This window comes from Populus nigra, chromosome 1, assembly GCF_951802175.1.
Source record: "Populus nigra chromosome 1, ddPopNigr1.1, whole genome shotgun sequence".
Taxonomy (NCBI): Eukaryota; Viridiplantae; Streptophyta; class Magnoliopsida; order Malpighiales; family Salicaceae; genus Populus; species Populus nigra.
This window is the reverse complement of record NC_084852.1, coordinates 39,731,986-39,753,175: the sequence shown is the minus strand read 5'-3', so window position 1 is coordinate 39,753,175 and position 21,190 is coordinate 39,731,986. Positions and strand designations below refer to the sequence as shown.

Here is a 21,190-nt window from a genome sequence, read left to right as displayed (position 1 = left end):
CTTTTTTTTTATGTTTAAAAAGATCTAGTATCCTATAATGTAATAAGAACATAACTAGACAAGATATTATTTACGAGTTTCCTTGTTTTTATGGTAAAAAAATGATTTTGAATTTTTTGTTTTAAATATTTTTAAATCATTTAAAAAATAAATAAAAATATTATTTTAATAAAAAATAATTTGTAGCCTTTGTAACCTCAACTTTCATCGCGAAGATATCGGATATTTTTCGCCTGTAGAAGGTCCCCTTCTCATTTTCGTTTTCCTAGAAAGGAAGGGATGAAAAAACAAATGAAATAAAATAAAATACTGTTGTTTGTTTTTTTTTTTTTTAAAGGAAAAAGGAGAAAAGGGTGTTCCTGGAATTCTCACATCCAAATCTGAAGGGAGAACCACCAGCTAAGCTAACTATTAAGTGGGACCTACACAACTAAGCAAAGCATGACTCCGTGGTAAAAAACGTAGTCGACACGCACGCGTGGGCTTCATTAACCTCTCCGCAAATACCGACTTTTTTTATATTTTAATCATCAGTACACAGTTGCCCCAAACCCCAAGAAAATCACAAAATTAATATTAGAAAAAGCCAACAAAATTTATAGATCTAGCAACATCTACACGCACAAAAACAATGATAATAATAATATAAAAAAAATAGAACATGCTATAAAATCAAGAGAGAGAAAGCAAGAGAGCTCTGACTCTGGCTGCTGCCTAAGCTTTTACGCTCATTGCTTCTATTTTCTGGTACTTCTTATTTCTTCGCCTCTCATCCACTCCTTTTTCTTCTTCTAAGTTTCAATCCTTTTCATTTGGTTAAGCTGTGGTTGTGATTAGTTTATAATTTGTTTTGTTTTTTCTTCTGGTGAGTTGAGGTGTAATCAGAGTGAGTTTTGGGCTTTTGAGTGAGGATTCCATGTGGGTTTTTTTTTTTGTATTGAGTTTAGGGTTCTTAAGAGTCTAAAATTTACTTCTTTGGTCTGATTTCAATTTTGCTAGTTTTTTGTTAGGGTTTGATGTTTATTATTGTGTTAGTCCTAATTTCAAAAGCAACCGTCCAGTCTTTTATTTATGATCAGGTTTTTTCAAGTGGATTTAAATAACTTAGTTGTTTAATTATGATTTTTGTCTTTCAATCTTTTTTTTCCCGTGTAAAGATTGTATTTTTGTTCATCTGGAATTTTAGAATTAAGCATTTTTTTTGTGTGATTATTATGTAATGAGTTGTCTAAGTGGTGTTTTTAACATTTGATTGATTCATACATAGTACAATGAGATGTAGTAATTTAGTGGAAGCTACTTTGATTTTTGAATGTAACTGGTACTTTTCTATTTGTTTGGTCACAAAGAAAAGAAAGCAAAAGTAACGAGATTACAAGTTTTTAATATTTAATCCGCATTGCTAAGGACATGGAAATGCAGCACCTGTTAATCTTATGACCTTCAAACTCCACACGATTTTTCTTAAAGCAGATCCATCTTTGTCCTAAGGCATGCATATTTGTATTCTTTTTGTGTAAATTAATGCCTTTTATTCCTTTTTTTTTAAGTGAGTAGATCTATCTATTTCATGTTACTTTGTGCAGCTCTGCCATCACCGGGGAGCTTTCCTGTAAAACTTGCTGAAATTTGATACTAAATAAGCTCTTGATCATATGTTTGTTTCTGTTTAAGATGATTGAAATTTTTTATCTTGTTGCTCCAAATATTTTCTTTTCCTAAAGAGTGCTCATGCTAGGCATTTTGCTTTCTAATTAACCAAGTAGTTCTTATTAGCAAGAGCTTATTTCCCATTTCAGGTTTTCTCCTGCAAAGATGTCATCTTGCAAACAAAGTTTGTGGTTGCCCATACAAGCGATTCTGTACTGATATGGCACTATTGGCTTGCCTTACTGGTGCAGTTGATCCAAATGGACAGGAATCTGGGAAAAGGCATGACAGATCAGCAGAAAAACTATGAACAAGTTCGATATAATAACATGGAAGCTAGAAATGAAGGGCTGGGGTCTGTAAACCAAAGGTTTTTTCATGATCCATCAGCTAATATTAATACTAACATGCGACCTCCTGACTACAACATGTCAATTGGAGCTAGGCCTGTGCTAAATTACTCCATTCAGACTGGTGAGGAATTCGCTCTTGAATTTATGCGGGAGAGGGTGAACCCCAGGCAACAGCTCTTTCCAAATGCTTACGTTGATCCTAATAGCACAACTAGCTATATGGAACTAAAGGGCATGTTGGGAATATCTCATTCAGGTTCGGAAAGTGGGCCTGACATCTCTACGATAAGCACAGTAGAAAAAGCCCGGAACCAGGAGTTTGACCAGAAGGGATCTTCTGTGCATGAAGACCAAGGTTATTATGATCCTGCCCGACCGGTACCACGAACCTCATCAAGAAATGACAGCAGTCGAGGAATTCATGGTTATACATCTTCAGGAGCCTCTGATAGTTCATCATCAAAGGTGAAGTTTCTCTGCAGCTTCGGTGGTACAATTTTGCCTCGTCCGAGTGATGGAAAGCTGAGATATGTTGGGGGTGAAACACGCATTATCCGGATAAGCAAGAATATTTCTTGGCAGGAGCTGATGCAGAAAACTTTGGCAATTTACAATGAACCTCACACTATAAAATATCAACTTCCTGGTGAAGATCTTGATGCTTTGGTTTCTGTATCCTGTGATGAGGATCTTCAGAACATGATGGAAGAATGCAATGTATCAGAAGATGGGGGATCAAAGAAGCCTAGGATGTTCTTGTTTTCTAGCAATGATCTAGAGGACTCACAATTTGGCCTGGGAAGTGGAGAGGGTGAGAATTCTGAGATTCAATATGTAGTTGCTGTAAATGGTATGGACTTGGGTTCAAGGAAGAATTCAATTAATCTGGTAAGCGCATCAGGGAACAATTTGGATGAGTTACTCAGTCTTAATGTTGAGAGGGGCAGCAGTGGAGTTGCAGCTGAATTAACTGGAAGTAATGCTCCATCTTCAGCTGTTAATATGCTGCCTTCAACAACCCAATCTTCTCAACCAGTACTGACGAGTTCATCTAGTGCCCATGAATCTAATTCACAGCCTTACCATGGCCAGAAGATGCATCATGGAGATGCCAGCCAGCATCCAGTGTCCTCCATGCAACCTATGGAGAGCTTCCTTCATATGGATGAAAAGGGAACCAATCCATTGTCGGGCCCAATTCAGTTTGGTTTTGGCTCACATCTCCCTATCCATGCAATGGTTGGGGAAAATCTAATGGGAGTGCCTTTCCGCATGTATCCAACTCAACAGGGGGTTTTGACAGAAGAGAAATCATACAATGGCTTTCATGTGCAAAATGCAGAAGCATCTGTAAAGGATGCAAAACTGAAAAGAGAGAGCTCAGGACAGAAAATAAATGAACCTGAGAAAGTTCAAACTCTGGATAAGGAGGCAAGAATAAAGGAATTGAAAATGAAACGAGATGATTCATTCCAGAAGCTTAATGAAACTGTTAAAATTCAGGCAGTGGAAAATGATACCGTTTCCTTGCATCCATATGATAGTTCCATTCCAAATTATACTTCTAGAGAAGAAGTATTGGTTGCCAATTCAACACCAGAAGTAGGATCACCTCTGCTGCTTATGAAAAATAATAAAAGCCCCCATGAACCTGTACTGAATTCGATGTCCACTGAAACTGTGACTGAAGGGATAAAGAATAATGGGGATGACCATTTTCACTCATCTGGTGATCCATTTGCCCCAGGATATGGGGGTTCTGAGGCTGATCCAACAGATTTTAGCTACCTCGAACCATCTGTGGCTCCTCATCGGGTTTTTCATTCTGAGCGAATTCCCAGGGAGCAGGCAGAATTAAATCGCTTGTCAAAATCGGAGGATTCCTCTGATCCTCAGATTCTAATAACTCAAGCACGTTCTGGTTGTTCTCAACCAGTTACAGAATCAATTGATAAGTTGCACGAAGGAAATGGGGCTTCCCAGACTGACCAGTCCCACCCATCTGCAAAATTGTGTTATGCAAAACCTCAGACTGTTGAAGATGGACTTGCACAGTTTGAGAAGTATAAAGAATTTGCTGATAACATCGGTACAGTAAATCCCAGCATTGCTCAAGGTCTTGGGTCAAATGTGCAGAAATCTGACTCCAGACGTGTTGTTTTTAATCCAGTGGATGATTATGAAGGTTTCCAGGTTAAAGGCAACTATACTGATCTCTCTATCAATGATAACGAAACAGTTGGGTTGACACATCCAACAGCAAGTCAGGGAACTTCCAGTAAGCACCCAGAAGATCCTGCTTTGGGGCCTCCAGAGTTTGAAAGAACTGAGACTGTTTCTGACAATAATAATGGGAACAACACTAAGGTGAATGTGCAGCCTTTGGCATGGACAGAGAGCCCAGTTAGAGCTGTATCTGAGGGGGATCCCAGCATTGGTGTTGGCACTCTTGAGAAGAAAGACATACGAATCGATATAAATGACCGGTTTCGTCCTGATATCCTCTCTGATATTTTCTCACAAGCCAAAATCCATGAGAATGTGGTCAATCCAATTGTTGATGGAGCGGGCTTGAGCTTGAACATGGAGAATCATGATCCGAAACACTGGTCTTACTTTCGGAAATTGCAAGATCAGTTTGTTAGGAAAGATGTTTCCCTTATAGACCAAGACCATTTGGGTTACTCATCCTCCCTTACAAATGATGAAGGAGGGACACTCATTGATTATAGTTATCCACCTTTAAGGTCTGATGGAGTTGCCTTGCCTCACATTGAGGAAGATGTTCAACAAGAGACATCTGGTGTTGTTGGGCTGAACACCATGGATTCCCATGCAGATTATGGTCATTTTGAGCTGAAGGAAACTGAGAGTGCGCAATTGGATGGGGTGAATGCTAGAATACCAGAATCAGAGTATGAGGTACTTTGATGATTTTTTTTTTGTTTCATCTGTTTGATAATCCAGGTGTTTTTACCTTCTTGCTATCATTTCTCCAGACATTCTGATTTTCTTAATGCTGTCAGGGTGGGAAGTTGGACATTCGAAACACCGGTGCACATCTTGTTGACCTTTCCTCAGGAGAGTTTGATATTAGCACCTTGCAGGTAATTTCTTTCATTTTTCCCTAAACTATGGCTGTGCCATGTGGCAGAAGCTGAAAATTTGTTGGTTGCAGACTCATTTTGCATTTTATTAGATTATTGTTTGGAAATTCTCATGTGAAAATCTCATTAGTTTCCAAGGTACCATTGTAGTTGAACAGAAGAGTATTGATAAAGCATTGTTGGACTGGAAAATGCAAAACTTGTATCTAGAATCTGCTCTGATGTCTTTTGCAGAAACCATAAGAAATGAAAAGGAGAAAATAAGTATTGTAAGTGAGAAATGGACTGTTTTGCACCACCTACTGCCATCCAGGAGGGGGAAATGCAAAACCTGTATCTAGAATCTGCTCTGTTGTCTTTTGCAGAAACAATAAGAAATGAAAAGGAGAAATGGACTGTTCTACACCACCCACTCTCCTCCATGAGGGTGAGACCCATGGTTGACAGTTCAACCAACTGGAGGTGTTGTTTCTGCCTTTCTGGGGTGGCAAATGTGAAGTAACAAGGGTTGTGTTTCCCTCCTGACACTGCTTTCTTTACTTTAGTGGATATAGTAACATGCAACCTTAACACTGGCAATGTTTGACTAGAGAATTTTGGTGTTTTGTTCCACGGTGATGCTCTGCATTTTCAAACTTATTTCAGGAAGTCCCACGCAGTTTAAATTATGAATAAAACTATATGAAACAATATGATGTCTCATGCTCACTCGGAATCACTTTGGCATATCCAGGCATTCTTTTTGAATGACCTAGTGGACTCGAATTCCTGCTGTTTCATTCACTTTTTTGCACATATAGATGCATAATGAGACGTCTAGTGACTTGCTAGTCATGCATTATTTTGGATGTTTTTTATTTTTATTTTTTTTAAGACTCCCTACCTTTCTTCATTATTATTGGAGCTGTCATTGAGGATTTCTTTTAGTTGTATAATTTTTTTGTCATCACAGATCATAAAAAATGAAGACTTGGAAGAGTTGAAAGAATTGGGGTCTGGCACTTTTGGTACTGTTTATCATGGAAAATGGAGGGGAACGGATGTTGCTATTAAGCGTATAAAAAAGAGCTGTTTCACAGGCCGTTCATCGGAACAAGAAAGATTGGTGAGCTTCCGTTCTTTCTATTGATTTTTTAATTGAAATTAAGCATGAAAATAGTTGACTTTTGTAAATAAGGCAGTTTTACATGTGATTATCAATGAGACTTCCGATTGGAATTTGCCCAATATTTCATTTTTTAGTTTCTAGAACTATTTATTAGTTCAAGATCCCTCTTACTAACTGGGATCAAAGAATTAGCACATCTGTATTTCTCAAAACTTTTATGAACTTATAAACTATAATCTAATAATCAAGTCAATTCCTTGATTATAAGAGCTTATAAGATCATTTCAAACTGGACAAGACTAGAGTAGCCTTGTGTACATTCTTGTTTACAAGAAAAGTCATTTGTATCTAAAAAATACTGTAAAAATTACATATTACCCTCCATTGTTACATTCTATTTAGGATTAAGAATAGATGTAAAACAAGAAAGACTGGTGAGCTGACTTTCATTCTATTGACTTTTTGTTATGAACAATTAAGCATGTAAATGGTTGACTTGTAAGTAAGGAAATAATAAGGCAGTTGTTAAACCTTATTTTTTGTGTCCAAGATCAAATTTGGATTAGAAGGCTGGAATGCGATCCATCTCAGATACTTTGAATGTCTTAACTTTTAGCTTGATGCAGCTGCTGCTGTAGTGTTTCAGTAACCTTCAGTTAAATGAAAGAAACGAGAATTTTCTTTCATACTGCCTGGTAAAGGGTAGGTTCTTTTTCACGTGAGTGAACAGAGTGGGTGTGGTTTTCATGAGTGGAGTTTTACACAATTATGTGCAAGTTGATCAACATGGTAAACTATCTGCCAGAATATCAAGAAGAATAGGGATCTGTTCCATACTTGTCTCATTCTGCATCAATAAACAGTGCTTATATTTTTTTCAGACCGTGGAGTTCTGGCGTGAAGCTGAAATTCTCTCAAAGCTTCACCACCCCAATGTAGTTGCATTTTATGGAGTGGTTCAGGATGGGCCCGGAGGAACACTTGCCACTGTGGCAGAGTTCATGGTAAATGGCTCTCTTAGACATGTTCTACTTAGCAAGGACAGGTAAGATCTCTATATGTGTTTGTGGATGCTGTACTGTTTTAATTTCACTCTCTGTTAGTGTTGTTGTTGTTTAATCTAACCTTCATGAATGTCTAGGCATCTTGATCATCGTAAGCGTCTCATTATTGCAATGGATGCAGCTTTTGGAATGGAATATTTGCATTCAAAGAACATTGTGCATTTTGATTTGAAATGTGACAACTTGCTTGTCAACCTGAAAGATCCTTTACGACCTATTTGCAAGGTAACTGTGATACTGTTGCTGTTTGAGTAGGTTCCATTTATGATACATGTTTCTTATCCAACAGCCTGATTTCTGAAATCTTATTTACTTAGCAAGCAGCAAGGTGGTCTAGCGAATCTAATGTTTAACATAAATGCTTCTGTTTTTGCAGGTAGGTGATTTTGGTTTGTCAAAAATCAAAAGGAATACCTTGGTTACTGGTGGTGTAAGGGGAACTCTTCCATGGATGGCTCCAGAACTCCTGAATGGTAGCAGCAGTAAGGTTTCTGAAAAGGCAAGTAACAAATTTCTTCCATGTTGCCTGAAGTGAATATTTACATCCCTGTCAGATTTTGTTTACCATGATTTTTTTTTCCCTTCAAGCAAGGCAAGTTATCAAGACGCTTATAAAAAGGACATGAGACTTTGTTACATGAGTTTCGACATATATATTTCTCCTGGTCAATTCACAACAGTAATTATGCAATTAATGCTTGTAGCTTCTTCACTTATTGGCAGGTTGATGTGTTCTCTTTCGGCATTGTCTTATGGGAGATTCTCACTGGTGAAGAGCCTTATGCCAATATGCATTACGGAGCAATCATAGGTATGTATGAAACATTCTTGTTACATCACAGAGTATTACACTTTTGATCAACCATTGCACACAGCGTGATAATATGTTCTGCAGGTGCTGAAGTTTGGGCCTTCCATGTTCTTTATCCAATTTTTTTTCTGTATTTTAGATTTTTTTAAGAGTTTAAGAATATTGGTTTGAGGGTTATAACCTCTTCTATAAATTGTTGTTTGCCGATAAACGTGTCACACAACTTTTTATTGATACTGGAATTGCTTTGTTATTCACATTTCTCTTTGCTGTTTTGCTGTGTACCCCCTCTCCTTTGCAGGAGGCATAGTTAATAACACTCTGAGACCACCTGTACCGAGCTTTTGTGACTCTGAATGGAGATTACTAATGGAGCAGTGTTGGGCACCCGATCCCTTGGCCCGTCCATCATTCACAGAGATTACCAGACGCTTACGTGTCATGTCAGCAGCATGTCAATTTAAACAGATACCCAAGTAGTGATGCTTGTCAATCCCTTTGCTATGCCTTTTTGGCCAATTGTCATGAAATACAATCATAAGATTTTATTTCTATTTATTTCATAAAAGGTTGTGTGTAGAGTTTTGTGTTGTGCAGGAACATGGAGAAATTCTTGGAGAAATTAAACTTAATGTAAAGCTATTATTTTTGTCAATAGTAAATACAAACTTCAAATTTGAGCTCCATGTATAATTAATACGCTCTGCATTCGGTGTTTGTGCATAAGGTGGAGAGCATTCTTCTGGCTCATTGTTGGCTCCCCACCAAATTCTTAGAAGCAACTGTTGATTTTTTTCTGTTGCAAGCTGAGTATGGCCTGCATTAGCAGTAGCTATAGGGGATGATACATGCAAGAGGGGCAAGGGCTCGGGATATAGTGTGAGGGAATTCAACAATACAGAGTAAGAGAGGGAAGATTGGAAGCAAACTACGGATAATTTCAATTTCACGCCTGAGTTGCTCTGCTGAACATCGGGCTACCATGCTCACAGCACTTTGCCTTTTCCAATTTCCATTCTACATTCACTTTTAATATGCTGTTAGATTCGTAAAAAAAATAAAAAATTCAAGTATACCATAAATTCTGTAAATCTTCATGTTGATATTGACTCTTGAACACAAATTGATCGAATAACTATTATTACTTAAGACTGTCAAATTGCGAGAAAATCAGAAAAAAAAATTGAAAAAACAGAATTGAAAAAAAAAACAGATTAAATTGATTAAAAATTAAAAAAACCAACTAGTTTGGTTCGGTTTTGGTTTTATAAGCTTAAAACCTAAAAAACCGAACCCAAACCGAAAAAAACCGAGCCAAACAAAAAAAATCGAGCCAAACCGGTTTGAACCAGTTTTTTTCCTAAAAAATCAAACCGAACCAAAACCGGTCGGTTTGAACCGGTTTCGGTTTAATTTTTTTTTTTATAAAAACCAAACTGAACCGAAAATAATCACCGCTACCAACAACTTTGTCATTTAATTAAAGATAATATTGAAAGGAGAAGTGTATGTCAATCTTTCACTTAAATAATGAGCTTAAGCTTGGCCTCTTCATATGAATAGGAAGATGAAACCGAGAGGCCTTTTTATTGATCTCTTGTAGTCCTTTAAAAGGATCAATCTTTCTCGCCCAAAGCTAGGAGTTACAACACTCCACATGAAACCCATAATGAGTAGGCAGTGAAAATTGTTTGTTTAACTTGATCTTGCACCTTACAAAGGTAATATGTCATATCTTCAAATTAAACACTCAGTCAACCAACATGAGGAATAGGTGCCACCTCAAGCACACTTGATGGATTATATCGATAAACAATAATCTCAAATAGGCTCAGCCGAGGAGCCTACTTCCTCAACTTGTTATAGAAAAAGTGTCTTTGGCTTGTTTTGTCTATAGACTATAGATAGTATATTTCGCAGGCTGTGACTCACCACTCTGTTTGAGAGTGGTAAAGGAATATTGAATATCAAATAAGTTCCTAACTCACCGCATAAACTCTTCTAGAAATTGTTCATGAACTCGATATCCTGGTCAAAAGTTATGGGTATAGAAACCTCATGTAAGCGGATCATCTTCTTGAAGCATAGATGAATAATCTAGGAAGTATCCATGATTTTTTCTATTTTTTTTAAGTGAGGTTATTTTAATTTTATATCTCGGCTCACATGTTAGTATTATTAATCTTAGTTGACTCGAGTTTTTTTTTAAATATTTTTTTTGAATTGATTTTTTTTTAATTTTATCCGTCGACATTAGGTTATTGAGTCTTAGGCTTTGTAATTTTTTTTGTTTTTTTTTATGAGGTTATCCTGATCTCATATCCTTGATCATAAGTTAATCAAGTTAACTTAGGTTGCTTCTATTTTTTTATTTGATTTTTTTTTCATTTTTTTTTCATCATTTATTTTACTTGATAGTTGACCTCCATTGCTTTATTCAATTTCTTTTGTATAAGTTATACTAGTCTCACGATGGGGACATAAATTTGACATGTTAATTTAGGTTAGGTTTTTTGTCATTTCTTAAAATGTTTTTCACGGTTTGTTCTTCAACATTTAATATATTGGTAATTGAGTTTTGATTTTTTTAAATTTTTTTTTATTCTTTATGAGGTTATCTCTTTCATTTTCTCATTTAATTTTTACTTTATTATCAAATAAGATTGTTTAATTTTTTTTTAATAATATTGACAACTATTTTTTTTTATTGGTCATTAGCATTTTCTTTTGGGTATTTTTTATCGCTTATTTTTTTAATTATAGTATTAAATTAAGTGAGATTATTAAACTTATCTATATTGATGACCTGAATCCCAAATTTTTCTTGCTCTTTTGAAATTGCTATGACATTCTTTTACATTAAAAAAAAAATGACCTAGCTTACAACATACCACATTACTTACTGGATGGACACTACACATGATTAAGTGATAAAAATGAAGGCCCAAATAGCCAAGTTGATCAACTCTTTCTTTAATTTTGTTACAACAACTTGCTTTATAGATGCCAATTATTGATTATGTAAGTTCGTAGGGAGTTGAACTCGAGTTATGCGAGGAAGAATTGAAACAAATTGAATTGTGGATAAATCAAGTTTCAAGAATTCCGAAGAAGAGTTTATTATTTCTCTTATGTAGAATGAAGAATACATGCAAACATATATAGTACTGGATCAACAAATCAGATCCTAAAAATAGTATTGTTTTTGTAATTAGAATCCTAAAAAATTCAAATATATTTTTTTAAAATTTAATATAATTTGTATGTTTTGGATTGTTTTGATGTACTAATATCAAAATTAATTTTTTTTTAAAATATTATTTACATGTATTTTAATATAAAAAATTATTTAAAAAACAACTGTTACCACACTGTTAAATATACTCTTAATCTATCCTACCATATGCATTAATACTAAAAAAGAATTCTGCACAATAAAAAACCTGCAGAAAAGGAAAGAATCATGAGAAAGAGGAAAGAGTCATAATATTTCAACAAAATGAACATAAATGCATTATTTGCACCTATTTTTTTTTGTTCTAGAAGAGTAAAAAATGAGTATAATTAATTATAAAACACTTTTAAAAAAGCAAGTTAATCCTATCTGGTAAAGTTGTAATTTTTAATTAAAAAACTCTTTAGTCATTAATTATAATACAATGATAATCTTTTTTTTTTTATATAGTTCACCTAGCGAGGATATAAAATATTATTAGCTTATAAACTGTAATTTTCAAAAAAATAAATGTATTACAAGTATCTTATAATTTATTTCATTTTATACTTTACCTTGTAATTTTAAATATTACAAAAAGCATCCTTAATAAAAAAAAAATTCAAAATAAACCCGCATAAATTATATTATAAAACCCACCAAGAGACAAACAAAACCTAATCCCTTTCTCTCTCTTCATCTTACAATTTCTCCGCTCTCTGTAGAATTAAAAAAAAAAAACCTCATAAAACCCTCAATAATTTCAATTTTTATTGTTGTTCAGAATCCAAAAGAGGTTTTCGATAGCTTGAAACAGTCAATGTTGTTTTCTTGTAAACCCCTAAAAATCTCCAAATTAAAAGTTAAGAGTTACTGTTTATAGAGCTCTAATTTCAAATTTTTTTTTCAAATGCTGATGTGGGTTTTGATGGTCCAGTGACAAGAACACAAGTAAGTTGAAGATTATTTACATTTCAGGCAAGATGTGCAAAGAGCTCTTTTGAGGGCTGATTATGTAGATCAAGTGAATGATGATGATACACAACTCAATGGAGCTGCCGCTCAAACTTCATTCTCATCGGGTGTAAACGATGGAGTTTCTGAAGCAACAACCATGACTGGAGGTGGTAAGGAAAATAACAAAGGTAGTTCTACAAACACTCTGGGTGGATTAGGAATGCCCTTCACAGACTTCAAAACACCATGTGATTCTTCTTGTTTTTTTCCCGAATTAAATAAGAAACTAGAATTCATTGCAAATGGCGAAGATAAGAAATGAGGGTACGGTTGAAGCAACATTCCTTATGTAAGCAATAGTAAGAGCAAGATTGTGTGCAAAACAATCGTGAATTGGTTAGATCACGAGTTTTTTATATTATTGTTAATTTTAATGACATGAAATTAGTTGAGATATATATAAATTAATTTAGATATTTAATTTAATAAAAAAAAATAAAAAAAAAATTGTGTGTAAAATGAAAAAGAGTGTCCAAGAAAGACTTAATCCCCTCGCAGCTACGAACCAATAGATTTTCCCTTTATGAGGAAACTACAGAAGCTGAGAAATTTTATGAAAAAACTTTTGTTGAGTAAGATTCAATTATCCAATTCAAGTTTTCTGGGAATTATTTAGTTATTAAATTAAAATTAATAGCAAACTTGTAAATATTTAGATATTTTTAATGAATTTTTTAATATCATATAAAGTTTTTATAAAATTTGAAAAAAAATTTAAAATAAAATAAATTATTATTTTTTCCTATTAAGCTATTTACCTGAATTAAATTCTTCAATTTTACAAGTTTTTTTTTTTCAATTACTCTTATCAATCAAATATATATACGAACACTCTCTGTTAACCCAAAACTAGCACAGGTATTTAGAAAGACCCATTTGCCCGGCCCGACCCGGTAAAGTTTCTCTTTTTCTACCACTACGTTTATCTCCACCTTAAACCCCCGCACCCTAAACCTCCACACTCCTCCTCGGGTTTAGGGTTCTACCACATCGGGAATCAATCCACCACCATGACCCGATTCCAAAATGGATCACGCCTCCTCTCCTACACCTTCTCCCGCTCCAAAACGACGTCCTCAGCGTCTCCAACCACCGCTCTCCTCCAGGGCAACTTCCAAATCCAGCACTCCCGCCACTTCTCCAACCTCGCAAGCGCCACCACAAAAGAAGAAAAGGAGCCATGGTGGAAGGACTCGATGGACCGATTAAGAAATATTGGTATCTCAGCTCATATCGATTCCGGTAAAACCACACTCACTGAACGCATACTGTTTTACACTGGTCGAATTCACGAGATTCATGAGGTTCGCGGCCGTGATGGCGTTGGGGCCAAGATGGATTCCATGGATTTGGAGAGAGAGAAAGGGATCACTATTCAATCCGCTGCTACTTACTGCACTTGGAATGGATATCAGGTGTTCCAACATTTCAAACCTTTCGAATATTCTCTGCTCAATTTAAAAACGTTTTCGAATTTTGTGTGTGTTCGTGCTTGTTTTAGCTTACAAACAATGAGCAGTTTCAATGTTTGTCTTCTTTATTTTATTTGGGGATTTTGTCATTTTCAATTGTGGGTTTTGTGAGGGGTTTCTTTATTTGGGATTGAAAAGATTGGATTTTTTCGGTTTGATCGGGTAGCTTATGTGTTAAAAGAGGCAGCTTTTGGAGAAGAGAATTTTGCGTTTTTGTTATATTTGGTAAATTTAGGTTGATCTCTTCTTTGAGTTGGAGAGTATGCTATTTTACTGTTAATTGAGTTATATGTACGAGAGTCTGAGATAATATGAAATGAAGGATTTAGATTTTTTTTGCAAGGGGATTAATGTTAGCTAAGAGGTGTCAATGGGCAAGTTAGTGACTGGGTGGAGAGTTAGAGAAAGAATTTGCGGTTTGGGTGTATTACTTTGGATTATTAGGTTGTTTTGTTGAGTCTAGTGCTTACAGAATATGGCTGGGAAATTGTTTTGATTTGAAACATTTTGAAATTTTTTTACATGAATTCGGAATGTTTTGAGTATGATTTTGTTGAATTTTGTGCATATTGCATTCTGAACTGTTCTTATACTGGTAATCTATGATCTGAAGCATTTATTGGTGAATTAGAGCCTGTTTTAAAATAGTGATGGTGTTTTCTGTGGTGGTGTAGGTGAATATAATTGATACACCAGGACATGTGGATTTTACAATAGAGGTGGAGAGGGCACTGAGAGTGTTGGATGGTGCAATTCTGGTTTTGTGTAGTGTGGGTGGAGTGCAAAGTCAGTCTATTACTGTGGATAGGCAAATGAGGAGATACGAGGTGCCTAGGCTTGCTTTTATTAATAAACTTGATCGAATGGGAGCTGATCCTTGGAAAGTTTTGAACCAGGTAAACTTGTGTTTCTTTTTAGTGTATTGTGGGTGTTACTTTATAATAATAAACTCTATTATCTTTAGGTTTTTACTAAATTTGATTTGTTAATGAATGGAAGTTTTATGTTGTTGTTTCTTGTTTATAGTGTGGTTATTCAAATTATAGTCACCATAAGGTCACCAACGACACCAAGTAAAGTCCCCACTCCGGTCACCATTGGTGATCTTTCTTGGTGTTGTTGCATTCGTCTCGCCGAGATCTTTTCGACAATATAGTGGTTTCGTAATTGGAGCTTCGGTGTGCATTAGAGTCTTTTTTTTCTCTCTCTCCTCTCTTTTAAATGTAATTATTCACTTGCTTTTGAACAGAAAGTGTGGCCCGCTCATACACCGTTGGTGACCTTTTTTGATGTCATTGCATTTGTCTCATTGAGATTTTTCCAATCATACTAGTGGTTTCGTAATTGGAGCTTCAACATGCCCTAGGGGTTTCTTTCTTTTCTTTTTCCTCTCTCCTTTCTCTTCATTGTAATTATTCACTTGCCTTTGAACAAAGAGTGTGGCCCACTCCGGTCACCAACACCTTTCTTAATGTTGTTGGATTCGTTTCGTCGAAATCTTTCTGATGATACCAATGGTGTTATAATCGGAGCTTTGGTTTGCCTTCGAGGTCTTTTTCTTTCTTTTCTCTCTCGTTATTGTAATTTATGCCATCTCATTTAACAGTTTTTTTGAAATGTCGCGTTTCCCATCAACGACAATTTTAAATTTCGCATTTTTCAATCGCAACATGTACTAAACTGTGCTATTTTGCCACAAAAAATTTCAAACTGTCATTTTTTTTATACTAATTTTTTTTATACAAGGATATGAAAACATGTATCATATAAAGATATATTGATAGGTTTTGCCTTTTTTTGGTTAGTCTCTCTCATTGCTGTCTATTGTGGTTCGTTTTCTTAGGCAAGGTCTAAACTAAGACATCATAGCGCAGCAGTTCAAGTTCCAATTGGGTTGGAAGATGATTTTCAAGGCCTTATCGATCTTGTAAAAATGAAAGCTTATTATTTCCATGGTTCAAATGGGTGAGTACATGAACATATGATGTTGGATTACTTTAATTTGTCATGTAACTTTGTTTTAGAATTTAATTTCTTTTGCTTACTATTCATTTCCTCTTTTAGTGAAAAAATTGTCACTGCAGAAATACCAGTTGAGATTGAGGCCTTGGCTGCAGAAAAACGGCGTGAACTAATAGAAACAGTTTCTGAAGTTGATGATAAACTTGCAGATGCTTTTCTCTCAGATGAATCTATTTCAACCTCTGACCTTGAGGTATATCCAAAGACAAAAAATGTATTTCTAAAAGAAAAGTAAATATTCATGAACAATGATTTTTCATGCACCTCATCATCTAGTATAGGAATTTCTCTTTTCCTTGACTCGCCAGTTGGTGGGGCTTAACTTTAAATTTTCTGTTTGTCATTATTGTCAAATGTCTCATCAACAAATGCAGAGCTCTAAAGATGACTTCATTGCTCCTTGCAATGAATTTCATTTTGTAATTGCATGTATTTATTGTGGTCTTAAACTTCAGAATTTTTAATCTTGTTGAGTAGGAGGCAATTCGCAGGGCTACTGTAGCAAAGAAATTTGTTCCTGTATTCATGGGCAGTGCATTCAAGAACAAGGTATTTTATTTTCTCTACTACTGTATCTTTGGGTCTTGGGTATAATTGATGGTAATTATTTGTTGCATTTACTTTACTGTTTATTCATAGTCTCTTCATATTTTGTCACCTTTTCCGTATAGGGAGTGCAGCCACTTTTAGATGGTGTACTTAGCTATTTGCCTTGTCCCCTTGAAGTTAGTAACTATGCTCTTGACCAAACCAAGGATGAAGAGAAGGTATTCGGTTTAACAACTTTATCTCAATTTATTTCTCACTATTTCCCCCTCAAAATACTGATCAAGGGGTGTGTAGGTTGTCTTGTCTGGAACTCCAGATGGACCACTTGTGGCATTGGCTTTTAAATTAGAAGAAGGGCGTTTTGGTCAGTTGACATATCTAAGGTATGGCTTATTGCTGGTTTAGTTTTCATTTAATGATCTTGCAAGTTTTGCATGAATATGATCTGCTAGATTAGTACTAAACAGTAGACATGTTATTAACATTTATTGTTTTTGTTTTTTCTTGAATGAAGAATCTACGAGGGTGTAATTCGCAAGGGTGATTTTATAGTTAATGTTAACACAGGCAAGAAGATCAAGGTAAGTTTTGGGCACATAATGTGATCTGGCTTCTTTTTCATACTTGTTACAATCCTAATGAAAAAAAATATTTTTTCATTGCAGGTTCCTCGCTTGGTTCGGATGCACTCTAATGAAATGGAGGTAAGTTTTTGCACTGAGATTTCTTTTAGGCCCCATTTATTTGCTGGAATATAATGTCTTTTTGAAAAGTGAATTATTTTTTGATATTTGGTAATGTCATGGAAACGAAGCTGGAAAATGATTTATTAATGTTTTTTTCAAGTTTATTAAAAGAATGAAGATTAAATCTGACAAATAAAAAAGTTAAAAGAGAATGAAATTGAAAAAAAAAATTTCATGAATAATTTCAAATAAAATAAATATAAATTAAAAAAATAAAAACCAAATTTAACAAATAAAAAATTAAAAGAGGATGAAATTGAAAAAAAAATCAATTTCATAAATTATTTCAAATAAAATAAATATCAATTAGAAAAATAAGAATCAAATCTGATAAATAAAAAAATTCAATTAAGAAAAGAATAAGAGAAAAACAAATTACTATCAAAAGAATGAGGACAAAAGTTGGTATAAAAATCAAATTAAATCAAATTTTAAGTGACAAAATTGCAAAAAAATTTAAAATAAAACATATAACAATAAAAAGATTGAGGATTGAACTTGATATAATTAATAAATAACAAGATATTTTTGAATGTTTTGCAACTTCTAAAAAGTGTTTTTCGCCCAAAATAAAAGAATATTTTTTTGTAAATCAAACTAAATTTTTCTTTGATTGAAAAGTGTTTTTCATTGACTAACTTTTTTAATGATAAACAAACACATGAAAATTTAAAAAGTGGTTTCCAGAAAACCACTTTCCATGAAACAAACAAGCCTTAGTAGTCTGTCCAAATGAACCTTTTCCTTTTGTATTTATGTCAATATGAATGAAGATTATTACATGTCTTCTGCTATATGCTTAATACATTTTCTCTTCTTCGGGGAATTTTATGTTACAGGACATTCAAGAGGCACATGTTGGGCAAATAGTTGCTGTATTTGGTGTTGATTGTGCTTCAGGTCAATCCTTCACATGCCAAGTCACCAATTGTTTTATTTTTATAATATGTTTTCATTGTTCTTTAAGGAGAATGTCCACGGCAGTCAGAAGTCACTTCAAGTAAAATGTCTGTTGCTGGAAAAAGAGAAGGGCTTACTTCTATACTTGGGCATGGGACAAATTTTGAGATCCTGTAATTAGTTGGGATGGGAGCTGAGACTTTCGTCTTATATAATGCATAATTGTTTCTTTTCCTAGTTATTATTCAATATTTTTTATTAAATATATCTATTTTTATCGGTTAAACAGGTGATACTTTCACAGATGGTTCAGTTAGATACACTATGACATCTATGAATGTCCCTGAGCCAGTTATGTCACTGGCCATTCAACCAGTTTCAAAAGACTCCGGAGGACAAGTAAGTACTAAGGAAATGTATTTTCTTTCCTCTGGTTTTGTTGAACTCAATTTATAAATTATAACCATGACATCAGGGTCTTAGGGGAAAAAGGTTTGTTTGCATGATATATTGTGCCCTCCAATTTATATGCATTTTTCTTTTGGAATTTTTGCAGTTTTCAAAAGCTTTGAATCGTTTTCAGAAAGAGGATCCCACTTTCCGTGTTGGCTTGGATCCTGAGAGTGCTCAGGTTTGTTTTGGTAAAATGTTTATATGCACTGTTTATTTAATCATACAGTAACCTGTTGGTGTGATGTAATGATGCTTTTTTGGTTAGACCATAATTTCTGGAATGGGAGAGTTGCATTTGGACATATATGTGGAACGAATTAGGAGAGAGTACAAGGTATCTCTGCCTGTTATGATAGTTTTTTCCATTTTATTGGTATTCTGGTTAGAAATGATCTTTTTATTAATTTATGTTCCTCCACGACTGTTGCCTGAAAAGGTTGATGCAAGTGTTGGGAAACCTCGTGTGAACTTCAGGGAAACCATTACTCAGCGTGCTGAATTTGATTATTTACATAAGAAGCAAAGTGGAGGGCAAGGACAATATGGACGAGTATGTGGGTGAGTGTTCAGTATTAATTTTCCATGTTGAAATCCAATTGTTGTGGTATCTAATTTGGCCTAATGATACATTAAAAAAGTATCTGCTTCACCCACCTTTTGGCAGTATATCTATCTATGCAGTAGTTATGTATAGAAAGTGTCAAGCTGCTTCCTAGGTACCCCTGTTATTGCCTAGTTTAATGTGCTAATTGTTTGGATTTACTTTGTTTTTTCCAGAACTATATGATCAATTTCAACTGAAGTACCAACTTTATAAATGTGATCCCTGGGATTGCCTTGCTGTATTTTTCCATGTACAGGTACATTGAGCCAATTCCACAAGGGTCAATGACTAAGTTCGAGTTTGATAACATGATCGTGGGACAGGTTATACCATCAAATTTTATTCCTGCAATTGAGAAGGGCTTCAAAGAAGCTGCCAATTCGTGAGTAGCTTTCGGCAAGAATAATGATCATAGTTTTGTACTTTATGAGAAGGTTCCTGTTTTATCCTGGAAGTGTTTTAGAAGTTCCCTCTTTTTAGTCTCTCCCTCGGGTCACAACAAAAATTCATGCTGAAAATTTAAATGAGAACTTTATAACTGGAGTTATTTGAAGTCTTGGCATATGGTGTTATAATTGTTTGTTTTGAGAACTAGGTTGATGCTACTTTTTCGTTCCATTTGTAATATAAAGGTTTGCACCATGTGTGATTTCAGATGATTAAGTTGTGACCTCTTTGCACTTGCATGTACAGTGGTTCTTTAATAGGGCACCCGGTAGAAAATCTTCGAATTGCTTTGACTGATGGTGCTGCCCATGCTGTGGATTCTAGCGAACTTGCATTTAAATTAGCAGCAATATATGCTTTTAGACAGGTACTTCCCTTATCATATGTTTATTGGTGAATTTCTTTATGAATGGGCTGTATTTGGAGGCTTCTAGTTCTGATTTTCTCTCTTCTTTTTTTTGTCTTTCAAAATTCTATTAAACAGTGTTACACTGCTGCAAAACCTGTGATCCTGGAACCTGTAATGCTGGTGGAACTGAAAGTACCAACAGAGTTTCAGGGTACAGTTGCAGGTGACATTAACAAGTGAGTGACTTTTTTTTACCATGTATTATCATTGTTTCTCTCATTGCTTTTTCTAGAACTCAAATCTTGTCGTGTGATAGGAGGAAAGGTGTGATAGTTGGAAATGACCAGGATGGGGATGACTCTATAATAACAGCCCATGTAAGCACAGCTTTCTCCCCTTTATTTTTTTAGTATCTGAGGCCTACTTTGATAAAAGGAAAAAAAGTTAAAGGATGAGTGGAAGCGTATACCATGATCATGAGATCTTTGTTGATAATTTGACCCCAAACTAATTAATTCTGAGGAGTTCCTGTGATTGACTTTTCAGGTGCCTTTGAACAATATGTTTGGTTACTCGACTGCTCTACGTTCAATGACGCAGGTGACCATAAATGGGAGATTCAAGTTTCTTTCCTTTTGGAAGTGCGAAGTGTTTCTTGCTCAATATTTGTCTGTGCATACTGATCTTTTTCATTTTTTACAGGGGAAAGGGGAATTCACAATGGAATATAAAGAACATTCACCTGTCTCTCAGGATGTGCAAATGCAATTGGTAAACACCTACAAGGCCAGCAAGACAGCTGAATAGGAGAAGATTTCCATAAAAGCATATGCCCCTGTAGTCCTTACACAAGCCCCATGGGGTTTTTGTATTTTTTTGACGACTAAGTCTACTGTTATAGTAATATTCATTAGTTCGATCAGATTTGGATCAATCAGTTTTGGAATATGCCGTGGGGCACTTTCTTCAATATTCTTGTTATAAGAATGTTTATTGTATTATTTTATTAATGAGTTAAGATTTTAGATTTCTAAGAGTTTAAGAATAGCTCAAGATATAAATTGATAAATCAAGTATAATTTTTAATTTAATTATTGAATCGAGCTAATATTGATAGAAGATTTTGAAGGTTTTATTTTCTATGAAGTTAAAATTTCATGATGATTGGAAATCGAAAAGGCCTTCAAAAAAAAATCTTGAAGTAACTTCGTATAATTTCTTTTTATTTACTTTGTTGTATTTGTTTTTTTCTATTTAAATTAGAATTTTTAATTTAATCAGTATTTTACTATTTAAAAATTTTAATGTTAGATGAATTTTATTT

At 34.7% G+C, this 21,190-nt stretch overlaps 2 protein-coding genes across 2 annotated transcripts; both read left to right on the top strand.

Annotated features, from left to right (window-relative positions):
• Nucleotides 1-564: 564 nt before the first annotated feature.
• Nucleotides 565-8,773, top strand: LOC133676157 (uncharacterized). Its single transcript, XM_062097766.1, has 9 exons — nt 565-747; nt 1,800-4,925; nt 5,030-5,110; nt 6,063-6,215; nt 7,100-7,263; nt 7,360-7,507; nt 7,659-7,781; nt 8,006-8,093; nt 8,395-8,773. The coding sequence occupies exons 2-9, from the start codon at nt 1,911-1,913 to the stop codon at nt 8,571-8,573; spliced, it is 3,951 nt and encodes a 1,316-aa protein (XP_061953750.1). The 5' UTR covers nt 565-747; nt 1,800-1,910; the 3' UTR covers nt 8,574-8,773.
• A 4,383-nt stretch (nt 8,774-13,156) lies between these two features.
• Nucleotides 13,157-20,902, top strand: LOC133677474 (elongation factor G-1, mitochondrial). Its single transcript, XM_062099557.1, has 20 exons — nt 13,157-13,739; nt 14,471-14,692; nt 15,640-15,761; nt 15,861-16,011; nt 16,296-16,367; nt 16,490-16,585; nt 16,662-16,750; nt 16,882-16,948; nt 17,033-17,071; nt 17,953-18,013; nt 18,303-18,412; nt 18,570-18,644; nt 18,732-18,800; nt 18,903-19,024; nt 19,327-19,452; nt 19,764-19,884; nt 20,002-20,102; nt 20,183-20,243; nt 20,413-20,466; nt 20,569-20,902. The coding sequence occupies exons 1-20, from the start codon at nt 13,335-13,337 to the stop codon at nt 20,671-20,673; spliced, it is 2,268 nt and encodes a 755-aa protein (XP_061955541.1). The 5' UTR covers nt 13,157-13,334; the 3' UTR covers nt 20,674-20,902.
• Nucleotides 20,903-21,190: the final 288 nt, after the last annotated feature.